At 26.7% G+C, this 27767-nt stretch overlaps 5 protein-coding genes and 1 pseudogene across 10 annotated transcripts; 4 read left to right on the plus strand and 2 right to left on the minus strand.

Moving 5' to 3' along the window:
* Positions 1 to 327: 327 nt before the first annotated feature.
* Positions 328 to 7131, plus strand: LOC118441967 (DNA polymerase alpha catalytic subunit-like). Its single transcript, XM_035867076.2, has 21 exons — positions 328 to 736; positions 859 to 1059; positions 1127 to 1433; positions 1560 to 1884; positions 1969 to 2397; positions 2528 to 2887; positions 2964 to 3180; positions 3260 to 3528; positions 3609 to 3725; positions 3825 to 4008; positions 4076 to 4210; positions 4308 to 4483; positions 4549 to 4789; positions 4859 to 4998; positions 5089 to 5294; positions 5372 to 5633; positions 5706 to 5880; positions 5956 to 6125; positions 6197 to 6445; positions 6525 to 6600; positions 6677 to 7131. Exons 1-21 carry the CDS (start codon positions 721 to 723, stop codon positions 6955 to 6957), a joined length of 4536 nt encoding a protein of 1511 aa, XP_035722969.2. The 5' UTR covers positions 328 to 720; the 3' UTR covers positions 6958 to 7131.
* Positions 7132 to 7325: 194 nt separating this feature from the next.
* LOC118441969 (fidgetin-like protein 1) lies at positions 7326 to 11826 on the plus strand. Of its 3 annotated transcripts, none has more exons than XM_035867081.2 (4): positions 7326 to 7656; positions 7734 to 8175; positions 8261 to 9415; positions 11529 to 11666. In XM_035867081.2, the coding sequence occupies exons 1-4, from the start codon at positions 7499 to 7501 to the stop codon at positions 11610 to 11612; spliced, it is 1839 nt and encodes a 612-aa protein (XP_035722974.2). In that variant the 5' UTR covers positions 7326 to 7498; the 3' UTR covers positions 11613 to 11666. The 3 variants fall into 3 exon arrangements, with proteins under 3 accessions (XP_035722974.2, XP_035722976.2, XP_085512964.1); XM_035867083.2 differs by lacking the exon at positions 11529 to 11666 and adding an exon at positions 11697 to 11826 and having other exon boundaries at positions 7327 to 7656; XM_085656838.1 differs by lacking the exon at positions 11529 to 11666 and having other exon boundaries at positions 7328 to 7656; positions 8261 to 9752.
* LOC118441972 (ubiquitin-like protein 7) lies at positions 9880 to 11017 on the minus strand (annotated as a pseudogene). The gene is made up of 3 exons (XR_014982139.1): positions 10873 to 11017; positions 10563 to 10760; positions 9880 to 10483 (listed from the first exon to the last, which is right to left on the minus strand). The product of XR_014982139.1 is annotated as a ubiquitin-like protein 7 (transcript).
* On the plus strand, positions 11703 to 16375 carry LOC118441968 (oxysterol-binding protein-related protein 9). Its single transcript, XM_035867077.2, has 13 exons — positions 11703 to 11831; positions 12170 to 12385; positions 12478 to 12708; positions 12776 to 12854; positions 12925 to 13014; positions 13099 to 13222; positions 13383 to 13492; positions 14363 to 14392; positions 14471 to 14633; positions 14718 to 14989; positions 15105 to 15499; positions 15580 to 15804; positions 15889 to 16375. The coding sequence occupies exons 1-13, from the start codon at positions 11724 to 11726 to the stop codon at positions 15979 to 15981; spliced, it is 2136 nt and encodes a 711-aa protein (XP_035722970.1). The 5' UTR covers positions 11703 to 11723; the 3' UTR covers positions 15982 to 16375.
* A 1052-nt stretch (positions 16376 to 17427) lies between these two features.
* Positions 17428 to 18864, minus strand: LOC118441971 (uncharacterized). The gene is made up of 2 exons (XM_035867084.2): positions 18699 to 18864; positions 17428 to 18612 (listed from the first exon to the last, which is right to left on the minus strand). Exon 2 carries the CDS (start codon positions 18548 to 18550, stop codon positions 17465 to 17467), a length of 1086 nt encoding a protein of 361 aa, XP_035722977.1. The 5' UTR covers positions 18551 to 18612; positions 18699 to 18864; the 3' UTR covers positions 17428 to 17464.
* Positions 18865 to 19088: 224 nt separating this feature from the next.
* Positions 19089 to 26487, plus strand: LOC118441966 (citron Rho-interacting kinase). 3 transcript variants are annotated; one of them, XM_085657217.1, is made up of 14 exons: positions 19089 to 19452; positions 19575 to 19776; positions 19904 to 20260; positions 20554 to 20798; positions 20926 to 21372; positions 21512 to 21644; positions 21712 to 22232; positions 22418 to 23881; positions 23975 to 24421; positions 24494 to 24846; positions 24977 to 25137; positions 25207 to 25419; positions 25500 to 25755; positions 25834 to 26487. In XM_085657217.1, exons 2-14 carry the CDS (start codon positions 19596 to 19598, stop codon positions 25940 to 25942), a joined length of 4887 nt encoding a protein of 1628 aa, XP_085513343.1. In that variant the 5' UTR covers positions 19089 to 19452; positions 19575 to 19595; the 3' UTR covers positions 25943 to 26487. The 3 variants fall into 3 exon arrangements, with proteins under 3 accessions (XP_085513343.1, XP_035722967.2, XP_085513344.1); XM_035867074.2 differs by having other exon boundaries at positions 19587 to 19776; XM_085657218.1 differs by lacking the exon at positions 19575 to 19776.
* The last annotated feature ends 1280 nt before the right edge of the window (positions 26488 to 27767 follow it).

The following is a 27767-nucleotide window of genomic DNA, read 5'->3' on the forward strand; positions in this document are numbered from 1 at the left end:
GTACAAAATCTATGTAAGGTCTTTACTTAGTTAAAAATGAATATATGATATAAACTAGTTCAAATTAGTTTTATTCATGAGGACTAGATGGCAATACTTGTTACTTATTAATAAATAAGTTTTTCCTTCATGGATCTTCATATATAGTAATTTTCTTATGATAATACATAGGCTTTTGATATTGTCTATGACATAACATGTTATTAGAATATTATTATACAACGCAAATATTGTCGAATTAGCTGGATTTAATTATTCAAGTATCAATTATACTAAAATAAAAAGTAAATAGATCATTTGACATGTGGCATAATAAAGTTTGATAGTATTTTTTGATATTCATCTGATATCTTTATATAGACGTTGGAATCTTTAAGCTACAATTAATAATACATATTTAATTTGAATTATCATTAGTTTAGTAATCCGAACGATTTATCGATAAAACAGAACTTCATCTGAACATTGTAAGAGGACACTAGTGCTTTATTCTTCTCTTTATTTCTACGTTATACGTCTTATCTATTAGAAGATATTAGTTTCGATTCAAGAGAATCGAAATAATTGGAAATAGTATACGATAAATTTCCCGCCAAAATGTTATAGGTTTGTTGGATGCCTATTTATCGTCTGCTTCTTTTGTTTCATTTATATTTTATAGTATCTGATATTGTTTCTTGTAATAATTGTTTATTCAAGTAATATATTAACAAAGGAATAATGAGCGAAGCACAAGGTAAATCATATTATGGATATATTTATCGATCAAATGTAAAATCTTTGTTAAGGCTACAATGAATTTAAAACAATGGCAATAATGTATACTAATGTTTTTATTACTTTGTATTTTATAATTAGAATCCCCTTCAGGTAGAACGAGAAGGCAAAAATCTGGAAAAAGTGCATGTCTTTTAGCATTACAAAAATTGAAACAATTAAAAGGTAGTAAGCACAAGTATGAGATTGACGAATTAGAAAATGTTTATGAGGAGGTTGATGAACAGGAATATAGTAAAACTGTTATAAAACGTCAAAATGATGATTGGATTGTTGATGATGGTAATTAATCTTATAATATATGATATGAGTATATAGATAAAATTACATTGTTATATTCTAAAAATAGGTGAAAGCGGATATATAGAAGATGGTAGAGAAATCTTTGATGATGACTTAGATGAAAGTAGTATTCAACATGCGATGAAGCATGGTAATTCAGGACCTAGAAAGAAGAAAAAGAATATTACTAAAAGCAAAAAGAGTATTCAAGATATGATTATGCTAATGCCTTCTAATAAAAAAGTTAATAATACTGTCGAAGATGATATTTTAGGAGACTTAATGAGTGAACTTAAAAAGGAAGATACCAAAAAAGTATCTGATTCAAACGATGGTAGAGCTAAATTTTGTAAAACATATTGTATAAATAATATGTAAGTAATTTATTTTATTTTATATAAGATATGATATAATCAATACTAAAAATAATTTAATATATTATTTTATATAATTTTATATTGTAAATAAATATAAGGTATTATATATGTCTTTGATATTAGGAGCAACCAAGATGTAGAAAGTAAGAAAAAAGTAACAACAAGTGACAATGATATATGTTTAAGTATGGACATATCTAATGATAGTGATAATGATGAACCAATGTTTGGTACATTAGAAAAAATAGATTCTAAGAAAAAATCAATAAATATCAATAAGACATCAAATAATGATGCACGTCCCCAAAGTACAAGTCAAGAAATTACTAATGATGTCAGTGATGAGTCCCAATCATTATCCATAGATAAATGCAGCAGTGTGAAAGAAGTATCAGCTAGTCAAATAATTGAAGATGAAAGTTTAGACATCAGTGAATATGTTGGTGATGTGAGTTTTAATTTTGTTTAATATTCTGTATAAACAAATGCATACAAGTATTTATCTTAATTTAGATTATTAATTCTGATCTAGTTGTTTGAAGTAGATTTTGAAAATTCAAGTTTAAATGAAAATGAACATTTGAAAGGATCAGTATCCACAATTTCGAAACCTGAGAATCATACTAAGACTAAATCTCTAACACTCTGCAAAGATTCTGATATACTAGACGAAAATTCTGAAATTTTTAATCAAATATGGAATGATGATTTTGGAATGCAAGCAACAAATGTTGAAGTTTCTGCAGAAAATGCAGATGTATCTATACCATTTATAAAAAATTCAGCTGGTGAACAAATTTTTCGTTTTTACTGGTGGGATGCATATGAAGATTCTTTTAAGCAACCAGGCATTGTATACTTATTTGGAAAAGTTTATGTTCCATCTACTAAAACATACTGTTCTTGCTGTCTTACAGTAAAAAATATTCCAAGAAGAATTTATCTTTTACCTAGAGAATTTGTAAGTAAATATTTTCTTACTTTCTTTGAGAAATATTAGAAATAGGAAGTATTTTAATTATGAATCACAATTATTATAGAATAAAAAAATAAATTTTAGATAATTTTAGATAAATTTTTATAAATTTTAGATAAAAAATTCTTCTGATTCAGAACCAAGACAAACTAGCATACATGATGTATATAAAGAATTTAATGAATTTGCTAATAAATCAGGGATCAAAGAATTCAGATCTAGTCAAGTTTCTAAATATTATGCTTTCGAACAAGAAGATACACCTAAATTTTCTGACTACTTAGAAGTTAGATATTCTACAAATTATCCACTTATAGATTCAGGGTATTCAGGACCTGCTATAGAAAAAATTTTTGGAACTACAGTAAAAAGTTTAGAACTTTTACTTATAGAAAGAAATATCAAGGGCCCTTGCTGGTTAGATGTCAAATGTGCAATTCCTACAGGAATCCAAACAAGTTGGTGTAAATTAAATGTATGTTTTAGTACGAATTATTTCTTTAGCAACGATTTTTTTTATTAATTTAATCTTGTAAATATTTAATTAACAGATAACATGCATGAAAATGGAAAATATTTCTGTTAGTTCAGAATCTCAAAATTTAGCAATACCTCCAATGGTAATAGCAACGTTAAACGTACGTGTATCTGCACATGCAAAATCACAACAAAATGAAGTTGTAATGGTTGGAATTCTTCTTCATCATAAATATAATATTGACAAAGAACGGCCTAAACCACCACATTTATTTAAGCAAAGTTTTTGTCGTATGTTGTGTGCTTGATATATTATTTAAGTATACTTAAATAACATAGCTAATATAGTCTTCTTAATTTGTTTAAATAGTTATAACTAAGCCACGAGATATTCCATGGCCAAGACAAGTACAAGGAGTATTGTCAAAAATCAAATATACTACAATAATAAGATGTGAAAATGAACATGATTTACTTGAAGAATTGCTTAAGATAATAGAAAATGTAGATCCAGATTTATTTATTGGTTATGATTGTGGATTCCAATTCGATGTTTTGTTACATAGGATTTTTAATCTTAGAGTATCCAATTGGAGTAGAATTGGGAAATTAAAACGTAGTGTACATCCTATTATTAAGGTAGGTATAATATTATTTATATTTATAAAAAAAAAAAAAACAATTATAAAACTTTAGTTGATAAAATAAATCTTTTCTAGGGAAAAATTAATATAGGTCAAGCAATGGCTGGTCGTCCTCTTTGTGATATACAAATTTCAGCAAAAGAATTAAATTTAAAAGTTAGGAGTTATGATTTGCAATCACTTTGCATAGCAGTAAGTGATTTATATTATTCTTAGATTATTTATTGAATTATTTAAAATTAAATTAAGTGAAGAATAAAGTGTGTACAAATCATATATTGTACTGTTTAGGTTTTAAAACAAAATGAAAATGAGTACAAAGAATTAAAACCTGGAGAATGCCCTTTATTTTATAATACAGTAGAAAAAATGGAAAATCTTATAAAACGTACTTTGATGGAAGCATCATATATTTTGTCTATAACATTTGAACTTGAAATATTACCACTTGCATTGCAAATTACTTCTATAGCTGGTATATATGAACTTTGATTTTAAATATTAATTATAAGATGTAGTATTTATTTACGCGATGTTTCCAGGTAATATTTTATCCAGAACATTATCAGCTGGCCGAGCAGAAAGAAATGAATATCTTTTATTACATGCTTTTCATTTAAAAAATTACATAACGCCAGATAAACAGCAAGGAAAATTAAAAAAAGATATTGAGGGTGGTAAGTTATATGATGATAATGAGTTAATAAATAAATATCGCATACATATATTTATGGATATGTTTTAATATATTTCTATATATATATATATATATAGATAATCCTCGGAGAAAAAAGGCAGCTTATGCAGGTGGTTTAGTATTAACTGCACAAAAAGGCTTTTATGATACATTGATTTTATTAATGGACTTTAATTCCTTATATCCTAGTATAATACAAGAGTACAATTTATGTTTTACCACAGTACCAGGTGCAGCATATGCTGATTATGAGGTGAAAATTATAAGTTTTTAAATTTATATATGTATAATTTCATTTAATATAAATTATATATGTAGGATTTGGAAATACCAGATTCGAGTTTAGAACCAGGCGTCATACCTACAGAAATACGTAAACTCGTGGAAAGTAGAGTTGAGATTAAAAAATTAATGAAAGCACCAAATATTTCATCAGAGTTAAAAGTACAATACAATATACGACAAATGGCTTTGAAACTTACAGCGAATTCAATGTATGGATGTTTAGGTGCAACCCATTGCAGATTTTATGCTAAAGGATTAGCTGCTTTAATAACATGTAGGTTTCATAAAAAAACCAAGTTTGCTATTATTATATTAAAATTACAAGATAATTACTTCTTTGCAGCAAAGGGTAGAGAAATATTGCAAGATACAAAACGTATGGTGGAAAAATTAAATTACGATGTTATTTATGGAGATACTGACTCTATAATGATAAAAACTAATATTCTTGATTATGATGAGGTTTTTTCTATTGGAAAAAAGGTACAATTGACGTTTTCATCTTAGCTTAGATTATATTTTTGTAACATATATTTTATATCTTTTATTTAATTATGAATATTTATGAAACAGATCAAACAAGAGGTGAACAAGTTGTATAAAAAAGTAGAATTGGATATTGATGGTGTATTTCGATATTTATTACTTTTACAAAAGAAGAAATATGCTGCTGTTACTATGACTAAATTACCAAACGGAAAGATACAATTAAATCAAGAACACAAAGGTTTGGATATTGTAAGAAGAGATTGGTGTCAATTAGCTTGTGAAACTGGAAAGTTTGTATATTAAATGCATATTCTCTATTTGTTGTTTTAGTAATTATAGAATTAATAAAGTAAGTATAATTTTGTAGGAGAATTTTGAATCAGCTATTTTCCGAGCAATCGAATGACACTCGAGTGGAAGAAATATTTAGTATTTTACAAACTGTTTCAAAAAGTGTCAGAGAAAATCAAGTACCTTTGTCTTCATTAATTGTTACTAAGCAACTTTCTAAAAATCCTCATGAATATCCTGATAGAAAACAAGCGCATGTTTCAGTTGCATTAAGATTAAATAAAGAAGGTGGTAGGATGTGGAAAGTTGGCGATACTATATCCTATATTATATGCGAGGTTTTTATTCACATTTATTTATTTTGCAAATAATTAAAGATCTATGTTTAATGTTATAATATATCATTTTAGGATGGAACAGATAAGTCTGCTACAGAAAGAGCTTATCATATTGATGAATTTAAGAAAAAGGATAATTTAAAAATCGACATTAACTATTATTTGATGAATCAAATACTCCCAGTTGTATTAAGGATTTGTGAACCAATAGAAGGAATAGACGATGTATTATTGGCGAGAAATTTAGGTACTTGTAATGAAAAGAGATAATATTTTTTAGAATAATATATATATATATATATTTTTTTTTTATTATAAATAGGTTTAGAAAATGTTTATAAATCGAAAGCAACAGTTAATGAACAAAATAATTTCAATGCACCAATTTTGATAAATGAAGACAGATTTAAGTATTGTTTTCCTTTAAAATTCAATTGTAAAAATGAAAAATGTAAAGCTGAAGTTACGCTAAATGGTGTTACATCCCTAATTGTGAGTAAAGAAAAAAGTTGATTTACTAAAGAATTAAATTCTAATATAAATATGAAATTATATATTCACAGGCCGAAGGTAATCGTCTATCATTAGGTATGTGTCCTAATCCAGAATGTACAATGCCTCCATGGAAATATCTTAAGGCTATACAAAACGAATTGCAACTCGCTTTGAGATCTCTAATAGATACTTATTATGAAAGTTGGCTGGAATGTGAAAATCCTCTTTGTTCATACAGAACTAAAAAATTACCACTAACTTTTAATGCAAAGTATCCTAAATGTCCTAAATGCATGGATGCTTTTATGCATAGAGTAGTAAGTACACGGTTTATTTTTTTTCGTTACCGATTTTAAAAGGACAATGTAAATACTAAAAAGCATTCATTTGATTTAGTATTCAGATATGCAACTGTATAATCAAATTTGTTTTTATCATCATATTTTTGACATAAACCAACCTCAATACAAATGTAAGTACTATTAACAATTTATTTAATTTTTATAATCTAAAGAGTATCTATTTACATAATATTTTTCAATTATTAGCTCTATTAAGCAACTATTCACGAGAAGTAATATCAGCATATGAAACCTTAAGAGAGACTACTGAAAAATTCTTAAAGTGTAATGCATATTCAGTTATAAATTTAGGTGCAATATTTACATGCAAGCATTCAAAGTATTCCAAACGATCCAATAATTTTATTGAAAATGATGTGTCTTATGAAGAAACACCTAATACAGAAAATCTAATTATAGATGAATCAGATGATGAATTTATAATAAATCTAAGTAACAAAACTTTTTTAATGAATACGGACACTTGAAATAAACGTAATCGATGCATTTTTTTATTATATATATTATATTTTTTATATCTCGGTAATATTTTGTAATAAAATATTAATGTCAAAAACAACTTTTTATCGTATAAGTACGTTATTTATTAAAAAAAAGTTGTACAAGTTTATAACCCTTTAAACTAATAAATAAATGTTTCGATAGTGCATAAATAAAACAATTCTACAAGCTTCTTTTACGTATAGCGTATTAACTCAATTTTGTTATCGTTTTACTGTTTCTGCATTTCTAAATTGTCGTATATTATTATTATGTATATTATTATTATTGTTATTCTTTTAAAATCAAATTGTACACACAATTTTTAAATTTTGTTTTCGAAAATGCTTGAAAATCACATTTTATGACAAAAATAAAATTAGTTTGTATGTTTCGCCGCTAGAAGTCTCAACAGTAGTCGAATAGAATTCAAGGTCACGTGATATCGTCGTTCGTCCAATTCTTAAATTTAATTTACAAATAAAAACTAAGAAATAAGAAGCAATTTAAAAACAACGTTACAAAATCATGTCTTTTTGTAATACAAAGGACATTACCAAAGAATATAATAATTTTTTGGCAGCTTATCAAGAATTAAAATTTTCAAAACTTAATCAAAATCAACATAAAATACTGGACATTGAACGACGTTGTCTTGCTGTGAAATATTTAACAGCAAAAAGATCGTGAGTTTATTTTCTTCGAGTCTTTATTTTTTTATTCTTTAATTTGTCACATTAGTTGAAATATTATTGAATTACAGAGGCTTTGAGGATGTAGCAACATGTTTGCTCGAAAAAGGCCTAGAAGAATATCAACAACAGATAGAAAAGAGCGGGAATTATTGGAATTTAGTTGAAATGAAAATTGCTGAAAGTGATAATGATCCATTACAATGGAAATCAGGATTAAACGATGTAAAAACAGCAGTTGATTTCGTAAAATGTTTGCCATGTCAAGATGAGAATACTTCATCATGCAAAGAAAGAATTATTAATGATGGTTATATTCAAGATATTGTTGATATGTGGAAGACACAGGATACAAGAAGAAGGAAATGTAATGTACAAACACGGCCAATGTATGAAACAATTCAGGCAAATGATGATAAATTTTCTCTTATAAATAAGAATTTCCAGAAAAATGAAATAAATGTTGCTTCATCATCTGCACGATATTATGATGACAAAAACAGTCGTGTAGAAGTAAGTTATAAATTTGTTGTGTGCTAAAATATAATGTGTTTACAATTAATAAAAATTTAGTAAAATTATTAAATTTTTTCTTTAGATTAATAAAGAAGAATTTCAGAACTTAGGAACTCCAGGTTATTCATTTAAAACTGCTAGAGATGAATTAAGTGCTCAACAAAGTTTAAGGAATAGGCCAGCACAGAAGAAGACATTAGGTGGTAAATCTTCTATTAATTCTCGATTTGTGTGTCCGTTTAAACGTGAGAAAGAAAAAGTAATGCATTGCCAAGGTAACACAACAGAAAATGAAAGTAATTCGACAGAAGTAGAAGATGAGAGGTTGAAAAATATTGATCCAAAAATGATAGAGCTAGTTAAAAATGAAATTATGGATTTACGAACATCAGTTTCTTGGGATGATATCGCAGGACTTGAATATGCTAAAAAAATTATTAAAGAAGTAATTGTATTTCCTATGTTAAGACCTGATATTTTTACTGGCTTACGTAGACCACCAAAAGGAATTTTATTATTTGGACCACCTGGTACGGGTAAAACATTGATTGGAAGATGCATTGCAGTACAAAGTAAATCAACATTTTTTTCTATATCAGCAAGCTCTTTAACTTCAAAGTGGATAGGTGAAGGAGAAAAAATGGTTAGAGCATTATTTGCTGTAGCTAGAGTACATCAACCTTCAGTTATTTTCATAGATGAAATAGACTCATTACTTAGTCAAAGATCAGAGACAGAGCATGAAAGTTCAAGAAGACTTAAAACCGAATTTTTAGTACAACTAGACGGTGCAGCAACTTCTGAAGATGATCGCATTTTAATAATAGGTGCAACAAATAGACCGCAAGAATTAGATGAAGCAGCACGTCGTCGTCTTGTTAAAAGACTCTACATTCCTTTACCAGAGTTGGAAGCACGAAAACAAATTGTAAATAATTTGTTAACATCGGTACCAAATAATATTACAGAGCAAAATATTATTGATATTGCTCGACAAGCAGAAGGTTATTCAGGTGCTGATATGACTAATTTATGTAAGGAAGCTAGTATGGGACCTATTAGAAGTATTCCATTTAGTCAACTAGAAAATATACAAACTGAAGAAATTAGATCGGTAACATTTGATGATTTTAAAGAAGCTCTACAAAATGTACGTCCTAGTGTTTCTCAATTAGATCTGGCAGTCTATGTTGATTGGGACCGCACATATGGTTCTGGTTTCCTACAGAATGATAAGGTATGATAGAAAACTATTAAGAAATTTCATACTAATACATGAAAATAATGATCTAATATTTTACATTCCAATTTATGATTTCGCACAAATGGATAAAACAAACTACAAGCACAATAGGGCAACATTGTTTTCCCACTATGCGCTTGTTCTATCGGTATATAAGCTTATATAAATAATAGACTTTTCACGCGTGATCTAACAATCGAGTTAGTGTATCACAAAAATTCTTGCATGTAGCAAAAATAGCAATGAATCTGACAAAAGCAAGAAAAAATCATATACCAGATTATACTTCTCTGAAAATAAATTAATTGCAGTGTTTGTTAATTGCACAAACTTTATGTTTTGTTTCTAATTGATTACTCATATAGATAGCTATTTATACTGCTATATATTCTATTTATTATGACAAATAGAATTTTTCAATGCGTTTCTCTAAGAAATTATTTTACAATTCTACTATATTTAATTTATTTATTTATTGAAGTATGATAAATGTGTGAAGTATGATTAATGTAAAACATAAGTACATCAATATTTATTAAGAATTAGATCCAAAAGTTTTTGGAAATGCATTGAAATATGGAGCCATTCATCCGATAGTACTTGCGTTATATAATTTAGATTTAGATTCAATATATTGCAATATATTTCAATGCAAATAAAATCGCTCGAATTATCTAAACTGTAAGAGTATGTAGTAGATGGTGTATTCAACGTGGAGGAATTAGTACCAGCAGTATCATTGTTATGAGCTTCTTCATGTACAGCAGCAACTAAATTTTGTGCATCTTTTACAAATACTGGATGTAACTCTGCAATTCTGTAATACAGTTAAATAATTTAATAATAAAAATACTAACATTATGCAATCTAATATATTAATAAAGATTTATTGATAAATGTATAGATATGTTGATAAAAATTTTATTTTTTAATAGTATCTATATCTATAAAATGACCCATTAGATCACGATCTTGTAACATAGCAATTGCAACAGAGTCTTCATATAATCCAGGAGATGATGAAATGATATTATCTATAACTTCTGGTCTTTTACTTAAACGCTGAAATACATTATACAAGAGTCTTTACTTTACTTTCTTATATATTTAATTAAAAGTATATTGTATCATTGATAATTACATGTAAAGCATTTCTAAATGCAAGATTTTCAATAAAAGATTTGAACGTAGAAGCCAACTGTAGGATACTTATGATATATACTTTATTGGTACTGGAGGTTCTACTTCCTTTTTCATTAAAAAATACACCATTGCACTACTTTTAAGTCCACAAGCTTCTAAAGTTCATCTTCTAGGATACATCCACAATATATAAGCTCTGTTTAATAACACGTTATTAAATAATAAACTTTTGAAAGGTATGAAATTCAATGATAAAGATAGGTTAGAAAAATAAATTCTCTAAAATAAAAATGAATTAATTTTCTTACCAAATGACTCCTTGGATAAATTAACTTTTGCCGCAGTCTTGTATCTTAAATTTTCTATTCTATTTTTTAAATTAATGTCGCGTAATTTGATAGTTGTCAAATTTTATGAATTCGATCGTATGTCTAGTATTAATTCTGAACTCATAATGATTTATTTAAATGATTGAATTAATCTTTAAATAATTTAAATGAATAAAACAATATTTTCTGCATGAACTGGCTAATGCTTCGAAATAAAGTAAATAATTCTATACTACATTATTTTTTCTTTATTTGAAATAACACGCATCATTGACTGAATAGGCAAATGCCAGTTCACCAAGTTTTTTCTTTGTGTATGTATTCTATAGATGGCGACTCATTACATACTACAAAAAATTATCTATAAATCTGTTCAAAATAATATGGACTTTAAATGCATTATTATCAACGTGAAAAGAAAATTACGATCTTTACAAAAGAATATAGTTGAATATTATTCAATGAAATAATAGGTGGATTTGTATATATTTTTTTCAATGATTTTAATAATTTAAATACATTTTAGTAAAATTATTTTCATATCTACGATTTGTATAAGTGCAAAAAGAAAGAGGGGCCACAATAAATATTTAAAAAATGCAATTTGATATTTGAAATTATTTTATATTTGTTAGGTTGGATTGTTCTCATTGGATTGTACACATGTAAATACATGTGTGTGTATATATTCGATCGAGCCTGATATGTGTTGCGAATGAAATTGTTCGTTATAGATTAGAACTTGATTCCAAGGTTTATATTTGTAAGTTTCCACTCTGATTTTTATATAAATTCTAACACAGTCATAATCAGCAAGAGCGCAACAAATAATGTCGACGATGGAAGGTTCGCTTAGTAAATGGACAAATGTTGTTAATGGATGGCAATATCGGTGGTTTGTTTTAGATGACAATGCTGGCTTATTATCATATTATACTGTGAGTATCGTTGAAAATTTACATAAAATCTATGAAATATACTAACATTCTTTACAGGTTACACTTTTCGTCACAAATTCGCGGCTTTTATAATTAATTTAATTAAGATTTTATTAAATTGCTTTATTTTGCATATCACATAAATCGAAAAATTTAAGAAAATCAAAATTTGTATAATTAAGAATAATAATTTATTTTTATATTAGAAATGTATTTTTAATAAATAATTAATATGATTCTTAGTTTTTAGTAAATATAAATGTCATTCAATAATTCTTAGTTATGTCTAAATAAGAAGCATTGACAAGACTGAAATATAAACATATTTTATTTTTTAGAGTAAAGAGAAAATGATGCGTGGTGCTCGTAGAGGATGTGTACGATTAAGAGGTGCAATTATAGGTATTGATGATGAAGATGATAGTACATTTACAATAACTACATCATCATACAAAGATGATCCAAAAACTTTTCATTTCCAAACGCGCAATGGTGAGGAACGTGAACGTTGGGTCCGTGCTCTAGAAGATACAATACTGCGTCACTCGCATGCGGTATGACTACAAACACATCATTTTATTTTTTTTTTTATAATATATTATTTCATACAGATATGTAGAAAAATTATGGAATTTATGGAATTTAGCGATGGGATCCAAAAAAATCACCACCCAAACAAGATTTCAATCGTAAAGTGGCAGAAGCAGATGCTTATCTCCAACTGTTAATTGATCAAATAAAATTAATTGAAACAAAACAGGAAAGTATAGAGACAGAAAGTGAAGAAAAGCAAGAAAGTTATGCAGCAGTTTTGACACAAGCAAATGCAATGCTGAATTCTGTTAAGCATACCATTGTTCAATTACAAATTGCAAAGGTATTATAGATATTATATACTTCATTCTTTTTAATCAAACTTATTATTCTCTTGTGAATGATTCTAGAACACAGCTATACCTGTTAATGGTATATATAGAGGACCTTCTACTGATACAATGAATGCTACACCACCTATAAATCATGGTATTTATGTGATTATTTTTATATAAATCTATTGTGGTTTTTCGAATATTGATTTATGAAATATTTATAGTTGCAGTTACAGAACCAGAATCAACAGTGCAAACTGGTATTGAGTTGGGTTCAGAATGTACAGAATCAAGAATACCTAATTTATCTAATGGTTGATATTCTAATTTATTTACGATAAAAAATATTAAATTATTAGATTTATGGAAATTATTAAATGTACTTTATTATGTTTTAGTTGTAGATAATAGAGATCTCCCAGTACCTCAGTTTTCATATTCCTCGTCGGATGAAGATGAAGATTATTATGATGCTGCTGATGAATTGTCACCTCCCCTGACAGCACAAAATCATATCACACTGTAAGTATATTTATTTCATATTTTTATCCAAGATTGGTGATAAATTTAATTGGATGAAATATTAACGAATATTTACAAACATTAACATTATATTAATAAATTAATATGAGGATATGTATATACATTATTTAATATTATACTGCATTAACACACTGTGTAGTAGACGACGTGAAAGTGATCGTTTTCAATCAATTGGAGAAATTGCTGGAGATATGCGTAAACAATCTCCATTACCACCTGTAAAGGGAGATGGTTCTGTAGACTATGATGGTAAGTACTTATTAATTATTATTTATCTCCCTACAATATAATAAAAAGAAATAAAATGGTATTTAGAATAGCTGTAAAGCACTTTAATCGTATAACAAAATGATAAGTTATAAATTTTTTTTTTCATTTGTTGTATGTATATATTTTATATATATATACAATTTATATTTTTTTATTTATATTTTTTTATTTATATTTTTATTAAAATATTTTATTATTAATTTTTCTTATATATTGTAAAAATTAAAGAAGTAGGATAGTAAAGATTTCTTTTTTCCAAAACTCTTATCAAATTTGTAATGAATATGCTGTCCTCTAGAATGTGTTTTAAATGTCGATAACACAGATTTATCGAAATTGACTTTACCGATCGTTGTGATTATTGATTAGATAGTATGTCACATAATATGTGAAGCACTGTGTTGTGTGGATAGTCAATTTTCTTTGAGAAATTTAATAATTAATTTTAGAAAGAACAATTGAATCTATATTGGAATATTACAAAACATGATAACGAACTATCATACAGAGTTATATGAAAGTTTTGTTGATGTTTGTTCAATATATGATCAAATTATTGTACAACAAAGTATTTTGCATCAACCATAGCTGATTTTGACAGAAGTGAGAGTTTTTAGGAATGGATACTAGTTGGTATATTCTACAAAAACAATATGTTGAACATAGATATAAATAGTAAGTTATGCATTTATCTTTCAAAATGCAAGGTTAAGTTGATAATAAATATTAAAAAATACAAATCTGATCGTTGACTTATTTTCAAAATAATAAGAAAATATCTATTAATGTATAAATATTACAATCGTGTTATTATTTTTTTTTTTTATGATAAAATGTGTGTATCTACAGCCTTGTACGAGGAAGAGAGCGACACAGAAAGTTAGTATCTTCAAATTTTAAAACGTATATTTAACAGTTAACACTTTTTTAAATTTAAATTATTATCTTTCATTTTAGTGGATTCCATGGAAAGCCATGGATCAGTTGTGACACATCTTCTGTCACAAGTAAAAATTGGTATGGATTTAACAAAAGTTGCATTGCCTACCTTTATTTTGGAACGTAGATCGCTTCTTGAAATGTATGCAGATTATTTTACTCATCCTGATCAATTTGTAAGGTAAATATGATTTGTCTGAAAAATAATATTATAAAAATATTTATAAAATAAAGTAATATTAATGTATACACATATAAATTATAGCATTGCAGATATGCCTACACCTAGAGAAAGAATGGTACAAGTAGTACGCTGGTATTTATGCAGTTTTCATGCTGGTCGTAGATCTGGTGTAGCTAAGAAACCATACAATCCTATATTAGGTGAAATTTTCCGATGTCATTGGAATCTTGTTAATGAAAATTGTACAGATGATGTAAATATTGATACAAAGAATGTAATAGAGGGACCGGTTCCATGGTGTAAAGAAAATCAACTATCATTCATCGCTGAACAAGTCTCCCATCATCCTCCAGGTATATACATTGTATGATTTATAATAATTTATAGTTACCTATTTTTTTTCTTTTTTCTTGTTTATCTTTTTTTTTTTTTTTTTTATTTAAAAATATTTACATGTATATGTTGTAGTGAGTGCTTTTTATGCAGAACATTATGCAAAAAAAATAAGTTTTTCTGCTCATGTTTGGACAAAAAGCAAATTTTTGGGACTCAGTATAGGAGTGCATAATATTGGAAAGGGTTGGGTAAATGTACTAGAACATGGTGAAGAATATGTTTTAACTTTTCCAAATGGTTATGGCAGATCAATTCTTACTGTTCCCTGGATAGAATTAGGAGGAACAGCCACTATAAGTTGTGCACAAACTGGATATCATGCAACAGTAGAATTTTTAACAAAACCTTTTTATGGTGGGAAACGTAATAGAGTTACTTGTCATGTTACTCAACCAGCAGATAAAAAACCATTTCTTGTTATAAATGGAGAATGGAATGGTGCTATGGAAGCAAAATGGGTCGATGGAGTAAATATAAAATATTTTATGTGCTTTTTTGTATAATCATATATATATTTATTATAATTATGTTGTTTTTATTGTTTTAGCGAGTTGAAACATTTGATGTAAGAGAACTTCCAATAGAAAAAAAGTTAGTTAAACCAATATGCGAGCAAGAAGAATATGAATCACGAAAAGTGTGGCGAGAAGTAACAATGGGTTTACGTATTAATGATATGGATAAGGCCACAGCTGCAAAATACGCAATTGAACAAAAACAACGAGATGAAGCCCGTCTACGCAAAGAGAATAATGAAACATGGCAGACAAAAGTAAATATAATACTTCTATATTGTGAAGAACTGTTATTTACTTTGTGATACCATTTATAAAATGTACACTTTTTTATTTTATAGCTGTTTAAAGAGATCAAAGACAATGGTTGGGCTTATACTGCACCACTATCTGAAAGATTGCATGTTTTTCACAATGAAACAAGTGCAACGTAGATGCACATGATGCTTAATTACAAAATGAAAATGTAAGTATTGCAGTATAGTATGATGTTTGTGGCCTAATTCTTTAAAGAAAACTACAATTAATAAATTCTTATTTAGTGACATTAATGTCCAAAATATTATATACTTATGTTATCCAGAATTTATATAATTAGAACAAATAATTAAGACTTATTTTAATTGATCATATAATTTTGGTATATTTTTTATTATACAAACAAAATAGAGGATGCAAGAAATTGAAATTATTTATATTAATTGTAATTAGTCTTAAAGATTTATTTTTATAGAACTATCAGTGATAGATGCATACAATACAACTCAATGCTTATACTGTATAATGTACGTAATTAAAGAAGAATGTAAGAGTAATTATAATATATAGGCTATAACTTATTTATGATTAAGATTTCATTTATAACTCAAGTTACATATGTATAATTTTAAACATTCTGAAATAATTGATAAAATAATATATCTTGCTGTTTTGAAAATTCATTAAAATTGAAATAATTCATATTAAAACAATTAATCAAAGATTATTAAATTTCCAAAAGTATTATAAATGATAATCTTTAATGCATATGATTCTTAAAATCTGCATATTTATTATATTTTATATCATTGTCTATTAATAGTACAACAGCAGTTGTAGAGTAATATTAATACAATGAATACTTATGAAAGATCATGTGATTAATTATTTTCGTAAAAATTTATATAAAACATTGTTTTCATGAAAGTTTTTAAGTATAAACTATATAATTCACAAGCTTTTCTATAACTTATATATATATATATATATGTTGGTTGCATCAAATACATAAAAAATGTTAACAATAAGAAAAAGTAGCAATTCAAAATGTATGTTTCTCTTTTATGATATGGAGATAGTTTTATTAGCATTTTCAACATTAATTTTCTTGATGTTTGTAAAATTATACATATACATATGTAAATCGATAAAAGTTATGAGAGAAAATGACAATTACGTACATGCACTTTAATTATATGTATACATTAATATTATACAAATTCTTTTTTCTATCTTTCTATATTTTCTTGCATCAAATTTAATTTGACAAATAATAGGCACTTTAAAAAGTAATAAAAATTATAAAAGTATATAATTTATGTTTAATTTTTTAGAGCTGCTATATCTAAAGCAGTGGTAATACTTTTAAATAAAATTGGAATATAGTGCCAGAATATAGGAAATTAATACTGTACAATACAGCCTAGTAGCATAGTAGTGGAAATAAGTTAAGAAAACTGTAAATCGATGATTCAATAAAATGTTATTAATTTGTTCAAAAAAAAAATATATATATATATATGTATATATGTGTTGTATGTACTATATCATGCATAACATGATACATGAAATTTAAAAAAATAAGTCGTTTGATAAATGATATATTTTTTTTATCATTATCATATACATTTTTTTTTACAAACAAAACAGGTAATTACTTTATTCTATATTTATATAACCAATATAATAATCCTCAATGGTTTTATAATGTTTTGGAAATCGTTTTGTTGATAATAATAAATAATTAAATGCAGCTTCAATCATAGATAAACTAACTTCATAATTCTTTGCATTAATAGAATCTTTAGGTAAAATCATTTTGTCTGTTCCATATTTGTACAATACTTTAGTAACAAAAGTTTCTTTTAGATTAATCTTGTCATCGTTACATTTTATATTTCCTTCTGTAAGTATACCTAACCTTATATCCATTGGTTTAATTACTATGTAATGCGATTGTTTATCTAATAAACATTCTAGAATAATTTCACCAAATGTATTATTATTAATGAAATTTTTAATGATTGTTATAAAATCATGAAGAGGATTAGATACTTCTTCGATAATTATTTCATCAGTCTCCAATTTATAATTAATGCAACAATCCCAAATCTTAAATGAACTATCTTTATTTTGAATTCCTACATTTGACAAACATCTGTTACATAAAATATCTTTTTTATTTTTTCTGTAATTATAAAAGACATTACTATTTATTATTGAAAAGAATGGACCATAAAAAAGATCTAATTCATTTGGATGTAATAATGACATGAAATCTATGTCTTTTTTACTACAGAACCATTCAGATGGATCAAAGTCGACACTAGGAAGTGGTAAAACTCTTTGAAAATAAAGCTTGTTACAAAATACATTCTTACAACATGTACATAATATCGTACATTTGGAATTTTTTATTATTTTTTTCTTACTTTTTAACATATTAAATTGTGTTTTTGTATCTATAATAAATTCTCTTTGAAATGATCCAAATTCTGAATCTGATGGCTGTGTATGTAAACGAAAACACACCCATCTATCTATTACACTCAAGGAAGATAACGATGTTGGTACAATTTTTATATTTGGTAATGTGATATATGTTACATTTTCTCCTATTGACAACATAATACTTGCTTCCAAGAGTTTAATTTGTACTTTATCTAAGGTTATGGATTTTTGCATAAATAGAAAAACTGTACAAGATCGAAGACGAGGTCTTAATTCTATTGTAATCAATTCCATATTTTATAAAATTACTGTCCTCTTAATTTTGATACACTTTCTTCATTTCATAGACTTCTTCACTATAATGTTAAAAAGAGAATATTTATATTTTGTAAGATCCTCCATGCACGAAACATACTGTATACAACTTAGACATACTACTTACATGATTCTCCACGTGTATATCTACACTTTCTAATTTAGTTTCGATTACGATGATCTTCAGTTTTCTTTATTTATAAGGCTTTTATAATTTGTAAATATATTCAAATAATAGAATTTTTTATTGGATAATAACCTTTCCATTTAATCTTACTTCGAAAATCATCAAACTTAAGCTTAATCAGAAAAATATTCACCAATCAGTGAACTTCTTCTGTCCGCCATTTTATGAGCGAATTATTTGAAAATTGTTAAAGATGTTTAATGGAAAGATGTCTTGTTATACCTATATCTGCATTTCTATTGGTTATTTAGATTAAGAAATGTGTCGACCAAAACGAATCACTGTAATGCCTATGAGAGATAATTTTGAATATTAACATTATGGAGTTTGTAGCGCGACCGTTATGAATAGTGTATTGTTGAAAGTTGCAGTGAAATTATAAATGACGAATTGCAATCGTTTGGTCGTTTCATTTTAATCATAATTTAATGCAATTAAATCGTTGTTTTCTTATATAAATGATACGTTCATTATGTAATTATATCAATCCGGCAAAAGATTACTATTTATTTATTTGAATGTAGTGATATATATCGCATTGTTATTTATGATAAAAATTAACTTTTTGTTAAGTGATCATATTACAGTATGAACAGTGCATATGGATATCTGTGAGAAAAAGAAAAAAATATTCAAATGGGGAAGACATTTGGTTTTGTCATAACAATTATTTAAAACAAGTATTTAAAATATAGTAAGTAAAGAAATTATATATATGTATATATATAGGATATATATTTTTGATCAATTGAATTAGAAACATTTTGTTAGATATTATAAATAGCTAGAGTAGATGATAATGATATTGTTTATAAGTACTATCCATAGAATACAAAGATGTTAGCGTCCAATGATAAGACAGATGAAAAATTTAAGTCACCTTCTAATTCACAAAATGGAAATGAAAAGAGGATACATAGAAGCAAGTTACAAACATTTGATAAAGAGACTAGTAAATTGAAACAGGAATTAGTAAATTTAAAAAATGAAGATTTGGTAGAAACAAAAAGAAATTTAGGTAATTTTTGATAGTATGTGTGGTTCAAATCTATCTGACAGCATTTTGATTTTTTTGCTTTATGTACTTTAAATATATGTATATATATATATATATATATGTATATCTATGCATATTTATATAATAGGTGATCAAATGGATTTTGAAAAATCTTCTAAATTGGAAACTAAGCATTTATCTAAACACAGTTCGGAAGGACCTTTTTTTGAATTTAAATATTCTAAGCATCCATTATTGCAGTCAGATAAATGTTCAAAGGAAAAAATGGAATTAGAAATGCAATTAGATTATAAAAAAAAGGAAATACAAGAAAAACAAAAGAAGATTCTTGAACTGCAAGATAAAGTTCGAGAAATTGTCCAGTTAGAACATCAATTGGAGGAAAAAGTAAAACGATTGGAAGCTTCTAATAAAGAAAGGGATAAACTAGAACGAGAGTTAATTACAACAAGATCAGAATTAGCAGCAGTAAAGAGGACATTAGGTACATAATTTATGAATTAGTCATAGATAGAATAATGGCAACATTGTGACTTTTACAAAGTTGCCATAATACTTTGAATACAAGAGAAGATTATATACTTATCTTTGCATCATATTTATATAATTATATTTGTAAAATATAATTATAAATATTATTTATTATTATTGTTATTTATTATTATTATTGTTATTTATGATATAAATAATCATAAAACATTTTTGAAAATATAGTGATACAGTAGATATATGATCTTTTATTGTGTTGTGCATAATTTATCATAATGAATTCTTTAGAATTGGAACGTCAAGAAAGGAGAGATTTAGAGAATAAAGCTCTTGCTCTTATAAAAGATGCTAAGCGTAAATGGGAAAATGCAGAAAAAGAAAAAATTGTGCAACTTAACAAACACATTGAAACCCAAACTACACGCATTACAGAATTATGTACAAGTAATAATGAAATGAGTTCAAGATTACAGAGAGCAGAATGTGAACTTGAAACTGCAAATGCTGAATTACATAAACTTAGATTATTTCAGGTTAGTTATATATATTGTAGAATTAGTTATAAGCTAAATTAATTTAAAAATATTTTTTAAAATGTTTATTGTGTTTTATGCACATATGACTGAAAGAAAGTATAATATAATATAATTTTTCTAACAGACACAATACAAGGAATCTTTAGCTAAAACCCGAGAGCTTAATCGACAGAGCGTTCAAGGTGTTGAAACAAAATTAGAAGAAATAGCAAATCGTTCGCATAATCAAATATCTGAATTACGTGCAAAATTAGATTTTGAAATAGCTAAAAATACGGAATTAGAAGTAAAATTAAGAAATGAACAAGATTCTAATCATTGTCGTCAGTCAAGGCTCCATGTTGCTTTGGAACTAGCCCAAAATGAACTTAAAGATTGTCAAGAGCAATTACGTGCGGTACAAGTTACAATACCTGTAAGAGACACAGAAATAGAAACTTTACGGAAACAGTTGCAAGAGAGAACCAAACAATTGGAAAATGCACAGATATCAGAACAAACATTTGCTAATATGCGAGAACAACTTGAAAGATTGAAGGGAGAAAATGAACAACTTAAAAAACAACTGGAAGTGAGAATTTACTTAAATTATAATATATTAATTAAATAATTATATCTTCTTTTATTTCATATGTGTGAATTACAGTTATTATATGAATTTTATTTATTTACAATATTACATGAATTGTTTACACCTGTTATTTTTTTAGGCAACTAAATCTGATTTAAATGATACTATAATGAATTTGGAACAAAATGAAACTCTTGCTTTAAACTTAGAGCAAGCTACGCAAGATAAAGTTGCTTTGCAGAAAAGACTACAAGATTCTTTGGATAAAGAAGGTATGATTTAATTATTTTTAAAACAAAAGAATCTACATTATTCATTTTATTTTTTGTTTTACTTTAGAGGAACATTTACGTAAAGTTGGCAATTTGGAAGAACTATTGAAACGCTTGGAGCAGAGTGTTACTAAATTGGAAGCCGAAAATGCTAGCCTTAAAAAATCTGGATTTATGGAATCAGGCACCAATGTAATTTCTTCAGAAAACTTGCTTGAAAAGAATACACATTTACAAGAACAAGTACAAAAGTTTGAACAGCAACTGGACGCCTTAAGAGAAAATGTTTCTGCTGAACGACAAACAGCAAGGCAGGCTCAAATGAATTTATGGAAAAAAGAAAAAGAATTGTCAGATTGTAATTTGGATAAACGAATTGCATTAAGAGAAGTAAAAACGGCTGAAGGAAAAATAAAAACATTGCAGGAAGAAAAGCAGAAGTTATTAGATAGAATAAATAATAAGACAAAAGAAGATGAAGAGAAGTCAAAAAAATTATTGAAAGAATTGGATAGCGCAAAAACATCTTTAACAGAGATTACAAAAGAAGCATCTAGAAATAAACAGCAAGCAGATTCAGCGCAAAGGGTAAAACTATAAATTTTTTAAATCACATGTATACAAGCATACGCGCACTCGCGATCGTATACACACACATATACGTGTGTGTGGGTGCATTTATTTATTTATTTATTTATTTATTTATTCATTCATTCATTCATTCATTCATTCATTTATTCAAATTTTGATCATATTATTATTTGCAATTGCAGGCATTGACGCAAACTAATCGTGAGATAGAAGAACTTCAGTCTACGAGTGCAGCATTACGGAGAGAAGTAGACGCAACACGTAAACAAATGCGAGCATATCAAGATCGTATAGATAGCCTGAATGCAGAAAATAAACGCTTATCACAATCTAGTATGAAACATAATGAAGATAAAATAGAGTTAGAAGTGAAAATAGAAAAATTAGAACAGGAAATTAATGGTTATGAACTTAATATCGAACTTCTGAAGGAAACTTGTACTGTGCTTGAGGAACAACTAACGGATTATGAAAGATTAACGAGTGATCATGAAACTCGAGAAAATATGTTAATTCAAGATAAAATGAAATTACAAAAGGATTTAGAAACTGCGGAAGTAAAATTACGTGAAATACAGACAGCACATAATGAAGAAAAAAATTTAAAGCTGACTGCTGAACGCAATGTTCAAACATTAGAAACAGAAATAAATGATATAGAGAGCGAAAGGAATAGTTTAATTGCTCAAAGAGATCAATATAAAAAATTGGTACAAGAATTAACTGAACAGGTTGAATCTTTAAGTATGAAATGTGGTGATTTAGAATGTGACTTTTCAGAAATGCAACGTGCATTAGAAACTGCAAAAGCAGAAGCAATAATTGTTAAGGAAGAAAGTAGTCAACATTTAACAAGTTTACATGAATTAAAAGAAGTGAATTATTCGCTGATGGCCGATTTACAAAATAGCATAGATCAAGGACAAGATCTTAGATACAGAATCACAGAATTGGAAAATGTCTTAGCTGAAATGAGGCAATTCTATCAAGAGAGAGAAGTTAAAGCAGAGAGTACTCGGCAACAACAAGCGAAATTAATCGATTATTTGCAATTAAAATTAGAAGAATGTGGTAAGAAAAAGAAAACTATGTGCGACAAAATTCTTGGTACCAAACAAAAGGAGAATATTCCTCCTACCAGTACAAGTATGCCTATTGGATATCGCGAATTAGAAAATCAACTTACCAAAGAACGAGCGAAGGTGAAGTCATTAACGGATCAGTTATTAGCGTATAAGGCTATGCATATATCTGCATCAGCACCTTCTTCACCATCTTCTCCAGATATAAAAAGGCCTATGGTACATGTTATGGAAACAACGAACGACATTTTAACCAAACGTTTGTCACCACAGAGAATGGGCCATAATATTCCACATAGATTTAACGTTGCATTACCGATGCGTGCTGGAAAATGCACTGCGTGCTCTGATTCTATTCAATTTGGAAAACGTGCAGCTATTTGTAGCGAATGTCAAATAATGACACATTTGAAATGTTCATTATCCGTTCCTGCAACATGCGGTCTTCCTGGAGATTTCACTAAACAATTTAGTAAAACTTTAAAGAATAGTGAAGACAGTCTATCATCTTTGGGCGGTAGCATTCAAACATTATCTATAGATCAACCAGATAAACCTGATATGGTAGATACTTCACTAAGTATTAAAATTTATTAAATAATTTAATATAAAAAAATAGATATAGATTTATCTAATATTATATTATATGTTTTATAGAGTTCTCACAATGTTCAGAATAATAATAATGATATTTCAATGGAAGGCTGGATAAAAATGCCGGCACGATCAAAATCCTGCTGGGAAAGAAATTACTTGAGATTAGAAGAATCTCGTTTATGTATATATGATCATCAACCTTCGTCTGGAATGGTACCGATGCATAGTTTAAATCTAAATGAAAAAGATGGTTTTAATATTCTGGAGAATATACAGCAAGCTGAAGTAATTGGAACTGCAAAGTCTGATCTACCATTTATCTTTAGAATAGAATCCAATTCTTTAACAACTTGTTGGCCTACATCTAGACTTGATATTATGGCTTTAAGTCAGACTGATAAAAAGAATTGGGTGAAAGCTTTAAAAATTATTACTAGTCAATGTTCATCTGTTAAAACAATAAAAAATGAAAAGTATCAAACAATACTTAAACTAGAAAAACATCAGGTATTATTCTTTTTATACTTATTAAATTTATCCTGAATCCATGTTTCACACAAGTTTCATATATATTTTCAGTTGGACATAAATTGTGTAGTAGATTTGGTGGGAGAAAATGTTCTTTTGTTAGGCGCAGAAGAAGGATTATTTTCATATTGTGGTACAAAATCGAGAATACTTACAACAATTCGTGGTGTAAAAAAAGTGCATCAACTATCCTTACATCCTCATTTAGATATAGCTATAATGATAGCTGGTGAAAATAGACAATTGGTTTATTGTTCTTTGAGACAATTAAGGAGTAATTCGCTTGCAGCCGAGTGTTCTAGACCAGCGATAAATACGAAAGCTGTTTTGACGGGTTCTGAAAGTTGTCATTTCTATCAGTTACAAGACTTATTCCTTTGTGCTGCATTTGCATCATACATAATGTATGTTTTACAAATATTATATTTAATTTTTAAGCTTCGTTCTGTGAATCGTATATGATAAATTTTATTATTATTATTATTATCATTATTATTATTATTGTTATTACTATTCGATTTTATTAATACATAGATTATTTAAATGGATTGTCGAAGAAGATCGTGAAGGTTTCATTAGAATTCGTGAATTCGAAACACCTAAACCTTGCAGCTGTGCTATATTTACCAAACATCGTCTTATTGTTGGATGTAATAAATTCTTTCAAATCGATCTCAATAATTATTATGTCGAAGGTAAGGCATAGAAAAATATTGACGGAAATACATTTTATATTTATCATATAATTAAAAACGATTATGCAGATTTTCCAGAACAAGATGACAGTTCAGTTAAAGAAGCATTATCTGGTGTTGCAAAACTTGGAATTTTTCCAGTTTGTGTATTAAATGTATCGTATAAGCCTTCGACGATAGAACTTTTGCTTTGTTACAATGAATTTGGCGTGTTTGTTGATGAAAATGGTCACAGAACACGAAATATTGATCCAACGTGGAATCATTTACCATTTGCTTTTGGTAATAAAATATATATATTTTTGATATCGTTATTTATTGTGATATACTCATAGAAATTATAATGTATTTCATTTTTTCAGCCTATCGAAAACCATATCTATTTATCATACATTTTTCATCAATTGAAATAGTAAAATTAGATGCAGAGGCCTATACATTATCGTCTAAAAGTCCTGAAAGGACTCTAGTCGAACTTTCAAGTATACGATATTTAGGTGTAACTAATTCGAAAGGAATTTATGTTGCATCTGTTAATTCTTTCCTTCAGTTATTGAAAATAGAAGGTTCTTTCAATATACCTGATCTAAATGGCAGTATTACAAGTTTAGATACATTGTATGTAATTATAATATTTTTATAAGTAGTTTGCTTTTTATTTTATAACATGATTTGCTTATTTTATTTTTTTTTTAGAATACAAGACGATGAAAGTACTTCAGAATTCAGTTTTACTTCAAGTCTTATGGAAGCTTTGGATGGTCAAGGGAAGAAAGTGCACTTTGCTGATGTGCCTAAGCATTAAAATTTCTTTTTTGAACTTTTATTGAATAATTACTTATTATTTTTACATACATTCTTCGTACATATATATCTTAAGTCTGGATAGCATACAACATATTTACTTACATTGTATATTCATCATTAATTAATTACTATTTGGTTATCAAAATAAGACACTATTTGCGTTCATTTATTATTATTATTATTATTTTTTTTTCTCCTGATCGTTATAAGATATATAATAGTTTTGACGTAACGAAGAAATAATACCGAAAAGATAAAATTCTTTTTATTAAAGAAGACCAATTAAATAATACTCTTTACTGTCAATTGTTTATAGATTTCATTTCATAAAAATTTAATATTATAAATGCTATAGAGTATGGTATTATTTAAGGCGCATATGTTAACAAAAGGCGCATGTGTTAACAAAACACGTATTAAAAGAGTACAAAGTAAAAAAAGTATAATTATTGTTTGTACTATTTAATTAAATATTATATACGAAAACTAAAGATATTTTGCGATAATTTTATGAATATATATATGTGTGTATTTGTGCGTGTTGTGTGTGTGTATATATATACATTATATATATATATATAAAATATAATAACTATAATATATTTTTTTGACACTACACATTAATAAAAAGTACTTAACTTTATAATTTTATAATTTAATGTAATTTAATGTAATTTAATGTAAGTCACTATTGATATAATAAAGATATTCATTATGTTTTGTAAATACTGTATATATGCAATTTCTTTTTTCTTAATAATGTATTATTTAAATATAATATTTGTTCATTATTATTATTATAAGATCATTTATTATGTTGAATAATCTTCGGTCCTTAATTTTTATATTACCAATTTTCTTGTAATATTTTAATTCAATTTTATAAACAATCATTTTTTATATAATGCAGTTGTTTGAAATGTATTAATATTCAAATAATATAATAAATACAGTATTATTTATAAATGAATCTAAAAATATGTAATAAATGTAAATAGTTTGATAGATAATAAAATTAATCTATATGCATTATGTAAAGTGATGAGATATCCGGCAACCTTTGACTCCTGAATATAGATGTATATACGATTATTCATTAAGAATTGTTTTATAACAGAAAAAAAATGTAGATATTTTATGTTCAATATAATATTTTTAAATTTATAATATTACTATTTACTATTTATTATATATATATAATAAATATTATAATTATTATAATAAACATGTTATAACGATATTTATAATGCGAATGATGCCGGATAAATGGTGTAAAATCTAAATTAAAAATTTTCTGTTATCAAATATTTAAGATATTACAGATGAAATTTGACATTCTTTTATCATCGAAAAATGCTGTTACTTTGCCGACAATTTAAATCATTCAATTTATATCCTTTGAATTTATAATTATGAATAAATGATGATAAATAATAGAATTTTATAATAAATCAAACGAAAGCGTGAACAAATTTATTTTCTCTTCAATTTAATTATAATAAAATTTATTTTAATTTGATCTTTTCTTGTTTAGCTATAAATTTAATATTTTGAATATTAAAAGAGAAAGAAATAAAAAAAGGTCATCGATCGAAGCAAGTACATATATTAAATATGATCGCATCAATTAATTGAAATAGAGGAAAGAGAGGCGGATTTAAAGGTCACTTTTAAATTGATTTTCATTTGAATAAGTTTAGTAGAAATTCGTGGCATATAACATGATGTGATGTATTTCTTGGTGGGGATAAAAGGAAATACAATGTTATAAAAAGAAATGCATCGCTGATAATTTCAGTAAATGCGAAGATACAATTCGTTTC

The sequence above is a fragment of the Vespa mandarinia genome, chromosome 5 (assembly GCF_050613455.1).
Source record: "Vespa mandarinia isolate Hongniang chromosome 5, ASM5061345v1, whole genome shotgun sequence".
NCBI lineage: Eukaryota > Metazoa > Arthropoda > Insecta > Hymenoptera > Vespidae > Vespa > Vespa mandarinia.